At 43.0% G+C, this 11,192-nt stretch overlaps 1 protein-coding gene across 3 annotated transcripts; it reads right to left on the bottom strand.

Moving 5' to 3' along the window:
• Window positions 1-10,666, bottom strand: tnpo2b (transportin 2b). 3 transcript variants are annotated; one of them, XM_020596042.1, is made up of 24 exons: window positions 10,656-10,666; window positions 9,644-9,743; window positions 9,301-9,376; window positions 8,971-9,120; window positions 8,612-8,718; window positions 8,330-8,463; window positions 8,130-8,211; window positions 7,552-7,674; window positions 7,341-7,459; window positions 7,187-7,247; window positions 6,908-7,079; window positions 6,530-6,682; window positions 5,223-5,448; window positions 4,960-5,131; window positions 4,667-4,861; window positions 4,246-4,404; window positions 3,715-3,802; window positions 3,501-3,599; window positions 3,292-3,387; window positions 3,002-3,077; window positions 2,222-2,321; window positions 2,058-2,132; window positions 875-1,004; window positions 1-780 (listed from the first exon to the last, which is right to left on the bottom strand). In XM_020596042.1, the coding sequence occupies exons 2-23, from the start codon at window positions 9,740-9,742 to the stop codon at window positions 897-899; spliced, it is 2,670 nt and encodes an 889-aa protein (XP_020451698.1). In that variant the 5' UTR covers window position 9,743; window positions 10,656-10,666; the 3' UTR covers window positions 1-780; window positions 875-896. The 3 variants fall into 3 exon arrangements, with proteins under 3 accessions (XP_020451698.1, XP_020451696.1, XP_020451697.1); XM_020596040.1 differs by lacking the exon at window positions 10,656-10,666 and adding an exon at window positions 10,434-10,649; XM_020596041.1 differs by lacking the exon at window positions 10,656-10,666 and adding an exon at window positions 10,266-10,286.
• Between the last annotated feature and the right edge of the window lie 526 nt (window positions 10,667-11,192).

Raw genomic sequence — 11,192 nt, 5'->3', positions numbered from 1 at the left:
TTTTTTTTTTGATCGATAGAAAATGTGACAGGAATATGTCTGATAGAAGGACAGCTCTAAGAAGCAGCACTCTGGTCAAAATAAAGGTAGGAAACATAGATGCAGATAGCAAGATTATCTTACGGTTAAGTAGAATTCAGTGACTACAGATGTAAAGTAATTCATAGTAAATCCTATTCCCCAGAAAAGAAAGCTATCACCCAGAAAATGAACAGAGTTTAGACACCTGTCTGTCCCTAACTACACATATTAGGTCTCAAAAAGTCTAAATAATAGTGCCACCCACAGGGTTCCATGTACTGCATGTACAGCATGTGTGAGTGTTTGTGTGAGAGTCTGTGTACGTCGGTCAAACTATGTTACTCCTAAGTTTAAGAATCCCATTAAAATCTCAATGTCCCTGTCCTCTCACCAAGTCACAGACTTTCCTCAAGCTCGTTTTCTCCCATTGTATACTGATTTCCCTCTCTCTGTGCATCTTTCTCCTCGACTAACTCACTCTCTTTCCTCCATGTCCTTCTCTTTGTCTCTCTCTATCTGTCCCTACCAGTTAGTTTTTCTGTGTTGGGTCCCTGCCTAGTTATTCTAGAGGTGTCCCCCTGTCCCTCCCTCCCACCCGACCACCCTCCCTCTATGGACAAACACACAGGGCATCCGTCAGAGGGAGCGGCCGTCCGTCAGAGGGAGCGGCCAATAGCGTCCCTCTCCCTCCCCCCAGATCAGGGCAGTGCAATACACAGATGGATGAGTTTCCCATTCACCCTCCTCCTGCTGGATCATCTAAAAGGCAGAGCAGACACAAAGAAGTCCAATCTCAACATAAACTTTTATATACCTTTGATTTGATTTTAAATAATGATGTGTCTGGGGTTACCTCTTGGGTGGGTGTAGAGAATCTAAACGCCATAGCAGGCTGCCAGTCTCTCCTTCAGCAGTGGGGGGAACTGCTCTGAAAACTGCTGCCAGTTCTCCTCCCCAACCTGCTCCTTGAACCCATGCAGGATCTGTGGAAAGGGCCAGAACCCAACAACTCTTACTTTAACTGCAATTAATCACATCATAATCAAAAGTGCTCCATAGACCTGAAGTGAACTTAAGTCATTTGATTGTTTTTGTCACTATGATTCTCATGGTGTCATTTGACTCATTATTTCAGTAATATCGGCCCCATTTACACAGAGACCGTGGTAAACTGCCAGTGTTTTAACCCTTCTTCAAGGTGGCTTTTTAAAAATTTGAGTCCCTTTTACAGAGTGTTAAAAACCCAGCAAAGTGCTGCTCCTGCTGGTCATTTTACACAGCTGCTGGAATCCCGGTACTAGAGACGTGACGCTTATCATGACATCTGTTGGTCCGTGTACTTCATGGTTAATGACTTAACTTTGAAAACGAAACGAAGGGGCTGCTGATTTTGTTTGATACTGTATATTTAAATATGACGCTTACTATGTGCATCCAGTGTAAGGTCTGTGTGTGTTTGAGGGCAGGGCTACACACACACACACACACACACGGTGTACAACAGAACAGACAGAAGCATGCGTTTTGGCTGCATTCACAAAAAATCCTTCCCACTGAGCCGTGCAGAGGTGTAGCTGTGTTTATTATATACGTACTACCGCTCATTGTAGCATTTTACAGGGTCAGCATTGACAAATGATAGAAAAACAAACAAGTCGTTATCAATATCTTTAGTTGGCCCTATATGGATTCACTCTACTGTCAACACATTGGATAAACATTGGGACCGCATTATTAGAAATTCTGTGGATTATACGGTGTATCCCAGCCTGGTCTAAGTTTGGCTTAAAGTATAATAAGTTTCAAGAGTATATAATAAAACCCTCTAATCACTGTATACTGAGCTAATCCTGATGTTCTGCATTTCCTGTCTGCATTCCTTTTAAAAGTAAACTTGACACAAATTTGCCAAACAGAAATGTTTGGCCTATATGTGGTAAACTCGTCATGGGCAGTACATTCACTTATTTTCGCCGCAGAACAAGAGCAGTATCTGTTGTGAAACCACAAGAACTCGCTATGGCCTGGACCCTCACCTTGTAGAACATGTCTCTCAGATCGTCTTTAGGATTCACCCAAGAGGCCACTGCATCACAAAAGAAGATAAAATCCTGAAGAAACAAAGAGGAAGAGGTGAGAAGGATCAAAAAGTGAGTGTCTGTATAGCCAAATATACAGAGTGTGTTTTACAGTGGCTCACCTGCACCACACCTCCTGGGTTCACGCCAATCATCATGCAAATTCCGCGGAAGGCAGAGTCTTTCTCTTCGTTGTCTCGGATGTTCCGTAAAGAAGTGCACCTGCCACGCACAATTACTAACCAGTTAACAGCTGTTAAAGCTAATGCTGTCACAAGAGTTCAACTCTCATACTGTCCATGAGAGAAAACTTGTAAGATCTATTAAATACACTAAAACAAAGATGCTAAAACCAATTTAAAAAAGTAAAATAAATTGTAACAGCCAAACTGCCATTATCCTACAATGGAGGAGGAACGTTTGTCTTTTTTTCCAGGCTCAGGGAAACTCACTGACTTCAGTGTTTCATTTTCACTTCTTTGTTGATTCCAGTCAGTTCAAGGCATTTTACCACCGCAGTCCTTGTAATGCTGCGATGATATTCTACGGTAATATTATCGCACAAAAAGCAAGATGGAAATAAGATTTGGGTGGGGGGGGGGGGTGGGGGGGTGTCCAACAGATGTGTCTTGTCTTGAAAGTACAGATAAGTTTACATGTCCTACTGAGTGTGTGGGTATACAGTAACTGTCACTGCAGACCGTATCGGCTGATGTTATAAATTAAGTTACACCACAAAGATGCACGAGCGTGGATTTGTTTTTTTGTTCTTGGCTCCTTTTCTCTATAAAGCCACTGCTGTTGGACATACAGTAAGTTAGAAAAAGTGCTATATGTCACCTTAGGGAGCCCATGAGGGGCTTGTTGGAAGGGGTAGGGGACGGGAAGGGACTGTCTCTCACCAAGGTCGGATAAACTGCGGCAGCATCGGAGCAACCTCCTGAGGACACACGTAGCCCAGTCGACCGATGGTGATTGCTGGGAAGTGGAAAGAGACAAGTCAAGACTGCAAGAGTGTGTGCAATATCGTGACACTAACTGCACTCATTTCTTCCAAGTGAACCCACAAATGTCATAACTGCAGTGTGCTCTGTTTTCAACTGTCATTCCACTTAAATAATACTTGTCTACTTCCCTTTGAAAAATACACACAAAAAGATAAAGATATAAACATATCTGTGTAGCCACTTACCGGTGTTCTCCAGCAGGGTCTTGGGGGTGTTGGGTCGATTAATAATCTCAACCAGTTGGTTCAGCACCATAGCGATGTATGGCTGCATCTCGACTCCTGACAGAGCAAGAAATTAATTCATGACAGACAAATTTCAATACACAGCATCTCATATTCAACCACTTAAGCATTTAAAAACATTGTATAAAAATAGATTTGCAGCAGCTCACCCATCTGCATGCAGATCTCTCCTATGGCCCACGTAGCATTGTTGCAGACAGAGATGAACTCTGGGTTCAGATTTGTCCCAAGGATTGGCATGAATTCAGCTGAAGGAGGCACAAAAATATCATCACATTAGGCACACCAAACGGAGTATGATGGGACATTTTATATGTACTGTATGACTGTGTGTGTAAGTGAGAAGCACAGTGAGATATTTACCAATACACGGTTTGACATGAGGGAAGCAAGCCTTGGTCAAGTCACCCAGTAGCGCAAATGAACTCTGTCTTACTTCAGGCATTGTATCCTGGAAAAAAAAGAGACAGAGACAAAGACGAATGTGAAAACACAGTCAGCAGACCTAAAGAACTGTGCCGAAGAAAATCCTGAACCTCACTGTGGCTGGCCTTCTTCTTCCATTACTGTCATGCAAAACGTTAAAGACCTGCTTAATCAAAGTGCCAAAAGTAGTGTACTTCCTGTGGCTCCTTCACAATAAGAGCCATTATGTGGTAGGGATGTTATAACTGAACATGGAGGCTTGTATCAGTGAGATAACATTAACACTGCACATGTTTATATGCATACAATTTGAATCCAGCACAGGACTGGTAGACCCCGCCACTATCAATAAAAACACAAACAATGTAAACACACAGAACACCTGCTGCTGAAAACATCAACAAATTAAAAATATAAAAAAGCAACCAGAGATTGTAAGATACAATTAGACACACAGGCTCGCCTCACCTGCATGCACTGGAAAAGCAGAGTCATGATGTTGCTGCGAGCCACAAGCATGTCCACATGGCCCCCGAGTCCCTCAGCCAAGCCACTTAAAAGATCCAGAGCTACAATCATGAAGTCCTTGTCGGGTGCTTCGTACTGGTCTGGCTGCTGACTGTACATCTGAGGACAAAGTGAAGACTAAAGGTCAGAAGGTGGATGATGGGATAAATAATAAATTTATTCTTCTAGTATTTTTGTTCAGTGTGCAGATACTTTTTCTCTATTCTCCCAAGCTGTTATTGTCCCGCACCTGTGTCCGATCTGGGTCAGATGTGAACATAACCTTTGCCTTTTTTACGATGGGTTACAGTGTCATTTATGTACAGCAGCACAAAAATGAGTTACTTATGCAAAGTCCAAAGTGAGTGTATGTGTCTCTCACCATTGCCTGAGCAAGTGTCTTCTGGACAAGGGTGACACAGCGCTGGTAAACGGGCTCACAGTAGGGGAGAAAGCCGCTCTGCAGTGCCGTGGCAACAGACGACAGACACTCAAGGAGAGGGAAGAGATCTTTGTCTTCATCTTTCAGCTCATTCCACTTGGCTATCAGTGGAGGCATCAGCTTCTGTATGTACTCCTAAAACATACAAGTGTGAGAGTTTGACTTGTGATTTCTTTGTTGAAAATGTTCACTACATAACACACAAAGCAGGGCTGGGTATGTTTCGGGCTCACAGGCTGGTTGAGATGGTGTCCCACAGAGTCTGCCAGTGTTCCTATGGCATCATAGAGGATGAGCAGATTCTTGTGCTGATACTTCCCAAAAGCAAAAACCAGTGTGTCCAGAATGAAGCTCAGATAAGGCACCAGCTCTGTACAGGCTTCCTCCTCCAGGGTAGCGAATGCGCTTTAAAAAGACAGGAGGGGTAAGGAGGACATACAGTGCGAGCATAAAGAACAGAGGCCAGACAAACATTTGGAAAAAATAAGAGCTGTACCTGCATGCCGCCTCCTGCACCCTCTTATTGCCATCCAGGATGCGTTTGAGCAGCTCGGTCATAAGCGGTTTGAGATGAGCATCAGGGGGTTGGCTGACCACCCAGTGGGCATAACGGCTGAGGGTCCAGCAGGCGATGGAGCGGACCAGGGCCTTCTTGTCACACAAACACTGGATGAGGTGGGGGATGAGCTCTGGCAAATAAGGCACCATGCCTTGCATGCAGCCTGGAAGGACAAAATGGTATTCGATATCTGAAAGTGAAGCTTTTGGCTCATGGCCTTTTTGTGAAAATGTGAACATTTCAGTTCTTCATCCTCAGCAGCAGAAATATTAAGAATTTTAATGTCCCAAATTACAGATCACTTTATACAGTATGTGCAAGAAAAGGTTCCTTTGCCACTTAACTTTACATGTCTCCCCACAGTTAACAAACTAAACTTAACACTCTAAAAAATAAAAATTCACTTAAATACAGTGGCACTTTGGAGTTACCAGAGTTATAAAATGTGATCTGAGCTTGAGCTAAGTCACATGCACAGACACATTGTGCTTAGACTACTGTCACACCTTGAGAGTCACAATATAATCTTTCATGTCTTTACTGGACACACCCTGCAGTGCTGGAGGAAAAACTAAGTGAACCCTTGGGTTTAAAAACTGGTCAAACCTCCTTCGGCTGCAGTAACTTCAAATAAGCGCTTTTGGTAGCTACGGATCAGACCTGCACAACATTCTGGAGGAACGCTGGACCAGTCTACAGCTGCAGCTCAGATAGCTGCGCTAATCAATAGCAGGAATACGTTACATTACGTGATGAGCTGTAGACAGGAAGAGAAGACTGATTCAAAAACTAATCCGACGTGTTTGACATTGCGAAAGATATTCTGTACCCCCCCACAAACATTTTTCAAACATTGCTCTGCCTGCTCTGTACACCTAGTGCCAAATAGCAGTTGAGGCAGAAATAAGTCACTTTGCAGTTATTAGTTGCGGTTATTGGTTAATGCATCTTAGTGAGGAAAAGGGAGCGCTTAGTTTGATCTCATGACAGGATCATTGTCACGTGAGATTGAGATCACACAGGCATCTAAATCACACCCATGTTTAATCGTGCAGCCCCAGCTGAGAGGTTCGCATACGTTTTCCAACGTATGAATATGTTCAGTAAGAACAAGAACAATACAATGATTTATCTGTCAGTAGTTAATTAAGTTACAGATAAATGCAGACAATTCCAAAGGGTTCATTTACTTTTTCTTGTCACTGAATACCATATTTCAATAGCAAGCCTGTACCGTGTCTTACCCTCAGCAATAGCCCCAAGGACCAAGATGCCAGACTCCTTGATGACCCAGTCAGGGTGGAAAAGCAGGCCTTTTAGTAGGGGTAGGAGATGGGGAAGCAGCTCCTCACGAAACACATTGGCAAGAACATCCAGAGCCGCAGCCGAACACTTTCCTGAAGGAGTGAGACCACCATCAGCATTAGAGAGCCTTAACTACAGACATAATGAGAAAAGCTGTGGGTACGAGAGAGAGTAAAAAATATTTTTTAAATAATCTATTAGAAAAAGCGCATGTTATGGTTGGGGGGGGGGGGAACTAAGTCTAAGTCTGAGAAAGTGGAGTAAGAGTATGAACTGCCACACGATCACCAGAGAGCGTTACTAAAGCTGTAGCTTACGTAAGTTCCAGTCAGACAGCGTATCATCATCATCATCCTCGTCTTCATCAATGTCTTCTCCCTCTTCACCCTCCCCTCCTTCATGCTGTAGAGTAACAGTGCGGGACTTATGGAAGCGAGGCTTGATGTCTTGCTCGCTGTCTGGAATCGTCTCATCCTCTTCAACATCACCCTGGAGGACAGAAAAAAAAGGTGAATGTAAACAGCAAAAGACAAGAAGAGAAGGCAGAGTGTTGGTTTAAGAGCTGGGAACATTTGATTTGTCCGGGGCTGGCTAACCTTCAGAAGGATAATATCGATCTCTGAGTATTTCATCCCGTTCACCAAGATAGGGATCAATCTGGAAAAAAAATAAATAAAAAGACACAGGGAACCATATTAAAATCATATTCTCATCAACTTAACCAAGTCTTGTCGCTATGTGAGCACTTACTGGACCAGGTGGCCAGAGAGGGCCTCTTTACAGATGGGCTGTTCGGCCAGAGTTAACCAGAACTCACAGGCCTCCAGAGCCACATTCTCATCTTGGTCCTGGGTGCGCTGGAGCATGTACTGGTGAAAAACAACAACAAGTAATGAGGAGGAGGACGGGAGAGCCAAACTGTCTGTTTAAGGTGGTGTGTTACATCAAACCACACCCTCACCTGAATGATGCTGTGCATGTGTGGGATGAGGCGGTCAATGCGGACTTCCAGCAGCATGACAAGAGCCCTGCACACATTCTTCCGCACTTCACTGTCCTCATCACCGGCCAGTGCAAACAGACTCTGGGCAGGAAAGAGTCAAGGAGATGAATGGGGGGCAGAGAAAAGGAAATGACAGGCAGGGTCAAAAAAGGAAGGCAAAGAGTAGGAAAGGGTTAGCAACTTCAAGACATGCTATTTAATCTGTTATAGTTTGCCACATTTACATGTGATATGTTTTAAAAGAGCCCACAAACCAGGAACATCTTAATTCAAGTTCCAAGTTTCTGAGTGGCAATTGAGCAAATATGACAAAGCCCTAAATGAAGAGCTGTATGAAAGCTCTGGAAAAGCCTTTTAAGAGGACAGTGAGTTAAGATGTTGATTCCAAGGTCAAAAATAAACTTCTACACACCAATTTTGTAAAAAAAAAGGTCCAGGAAGTTGTACACAAAACTGATTCTAGAAAACTAACATTTGCTATATGAGATGTCTGAAACAACAAAAGCTCTACAAAGATGAAATCCTGAAGTGCTCACCTCAATGAAGGTGTCAATGTTGTCCATCAGGGCCTGAGCTCGACCAATGATGAACTGGTTCACACACGCTATAGCATGGGACCTGAGGAAAAGGCAAGTGATTATTTTAGCAGGAAAATCCTAAAGGTGAAGGCTGAGGAGGAAAGATGAATGATTAGTGGAGACAAAGCAACGCAACAAAAGAAAGGTGTTTCACTGACCTGATTTTGGGGCTACAGTGTTTGAAAAACTGGAGAAATTTGGGGATCATGATGTTGAGAGGTCTGTTCAAAGCTTCACTATCCAACAACTCAGATGAATCCTCACAGATCTTCTGGAGTGCTCCAAATGAACCCTGAGACACAGAGAAGAGAAAAATCACACAAGAGTGTTAAAGAGATCAAAGTAGACAAATATAAATCTGATTTACATGTTATTACATTACATAAGCTGTGTGTGTGTGTGTGTGCGCGCGTGTGCGTGCGCAGGGATGTTAGCCTAACCTCACAGGTGTTATAGTCCTCCGAGTTGAGCAGATTACAGAGCTGAGGCAACAGTTCTGGCCAAGTCTGCAGCTCTCCCTTAGAGGCTATGGTTGTGATCAGGATACCTTTATGATGGAGAATTAAAAGGTTAGACACAAATACATTTATCTTTAACACCCAGGAGGGACTGATAAGTTAACTCTCCATTGTATTCAATCATTTAAAATATTGTAAAGATACAGTGATCCCTCCCACACAGCCACAATACCTGCCAAATGTCAACCACCTACATAGCAGCCTGACTCACACTGGCTAGAAAATCCAGCTAACACAAGCGTTTTCTTTCTCCGTTTTCCCTTTCTCACTCCAACACCCACCAATAGTAGCTCTGATAAGTGGCGAAGGGTCTCCGATGTTGTTGAGGCATTCTCGTTTGATGAAATCAGCCACGGTGGGGGGAAAGTTCTGGTAGTGAGCCTTCACATTGTTCTTCAGTATCAGACCGCTCAGAGAGCGAGTGGGCTCGTCTTGAGAAGAAAGGAGGGAGCAAAATTTTACAAATGGGAAGGAGGAGGTTAGTCACAGTAATATTTGCTGAGGACAAGCAAAGTGCTAAACAAATATCAGTCCTTTCTGAATAAATGAAGGCTATTCAGTAAATCCTATTCTACTGTTAGTATTCTTGTTTTTATCAAGCACACACACACCCTCAGATTTGAGGCTTGTGAGGACAAAGATGAGATAGTTGTTGAAATCTGGAAACTGATTAAGTTGCTCCAATTTCTGCAAGTTTGGTTAAGGACCTCAACCATCCATTCACACATCATATATCTTGTATTTCTGGTTCAAATTTGGACAGTGGAGATTTAATAGATTACTACACTCAATCACACTGGCTCAATTAATGCAAGCTGCAACCAGCCAGTTTTCATTGTCATTCACTATAACTCACAAGCTGTTGTGGAGAAAGGAAAATCTCACAACGTATTTTCCCACCCTCACTATCAAAAACACAGAAAGACACACAGATAGAGACAGATGTAAGGATACTTCTTGCACAGCCCTCTGTGTTGCTGTGTCTGGGGACTGGGAGTCCTTGAGTAGCTGAAGCACTTGCTGCAGACCCTGCTCATCTGGCTGCCACTCCATCCTAGAGCACACAAACATTACCTGTTTATAAAACATGTTCTATGCACATCCCTGCTTACATCCAGATTCCCCTGCTTATAACCTCAAAACTCTGTACGCTGCTACTCAAATCACGTATCGTTGGAAGTAATGTAGACGAAGCAGTAACGAAATACACCCGCATGCTGCCGTTACTAATAGCAACACCTTACAGTTGGTTAGCTAAATCCTGATGTAGCACAAAATATATGCAAATGTTGTAAATATTTGATTACAATGTAGCAAAGCACAGCACTAACGAAACAAATACGTTTCGTTTCTGACTGCATGAAACCTGGAAGAAGCACTACAGCCATCCCTTAGTAAGTTACAGCTGAACGAAAGTAGCCAGACCGACTATAAATCGCGACTTGACCAGCCTTTTCCACAGGAGGCCCGGACGGCACAGACGTAGTCTGGCGCTTTCAGCTAGCGAGCTATCTTAGCGTCGCTATGATACTTAGCACCTAACAGATTCACACTGAAGAAGCCTGCAAAACGCTACCTTACATAACTATCAGGACGCCACGTCCTGCTGTCAGAAATGTGTTTGTAGTCAAAGCAACAACGACGGTATTAATATCCACAACAGAGCAGTCGCATATTAAAACCCGGCAGCTACAAGTAGCATGACCAGCTAGCATCATCTTGAAAGTACCGCGAAAGGATTTACCTGGTCACTCCGATGCGGTAAATCTATATTTCTATAGACAATAGTGTAGTTACGCTCTAAAATCTAACATTAAGTAAAATATGACTGAAATCTGTGTGGCTAAATACAAACTGTTCTCAGTAGATATGTGTGGCTGGTATGCTAGCTGGTATGTGATAGAGATTGCATGCCGTGCAATCAAGCCGGGTGATCAGTTTGATCAAGTTCGGCTTCCGTACTGACCGGCTGTTGGACAGGGGGAGAACTCAGCAACTGTTAATTACCTTACATTTACTGTTTATATGTAATGCGTGTCGGTGAATATTCTGTAATTTCACATAGGCTACTTCTAATTCGGTGAATTAACATATGTGAATTGTTTTGTATTATATTTTATGGTGTTGACTTCAGATTCCTATAGCATCTAACTACTGAATAATATATCTAAACTGATTGAGGACATAGACGCAATAACATAAACACCACTGCAAACTAATAGCATAGCAGCAAATATTAATATTGATATGTTATATCACTATGTTATGTTAACCTCAGGTGACACTGTCTCAACATGCCTGTGATAGTTCAACTTTGGGTGGTAGTGGAGCAAAATACCGTGAAGTACACAAAACTCCAACATTATAAGATAGCCTCACACTGGATTTCAGTGCTGCTCTGTTCATATATAGTTTGCGCCCATAGAAACCAGAAGCCACTCAGTATTAGGACACTCTGTGTAGCCTAATGATAGTCACCACTGTTTCCTTTATTTCAAAACAA

The sequence above is a fragment of the Monopterus albus genome, unplaced genomic scaffold (genome assembly GCF_001952655.1).
Source record: "Monopterus albus unplaced genomic scaffold, M_albus_1.0 scaffold29.1, whole genome shotgun sequence".
NCBI classification, from domain to species: Eukaryota; Metazoa; Chordata; class Actinopteri; order Synbranchiformes; family Synbranchidae; genus Monopterus; species Monopterus albus.
This window is presented reverse-complemented; position numbering and strand designations above follow the sequence as displayed.

Bases quoted from the DNA above. Each gene is read 5' to 3' on its own strand.
- tnpo2b (XM_020596042.1), bottom strand. From the start codon at position 9,742: ATGGAGTGGCAGCCAGATGAGCAGGGTCTGCAGCAAGTGCTTCAGCTA. The intron at 9,377-9,643 runs GTATCCTTACAT...CCAAACTTGCAG, and splicing joins CACAGAGGGCTGTGCAAGAA to AAATTGGAGCAACTTAATCA. The intron at 8,464-8,611 runs GTTAGGCTAACA...TCTGTGTCTCAG, and splicing joins AGGACTATAACACCTGTGAG to GGTTCATTTGGAGCACTCCA.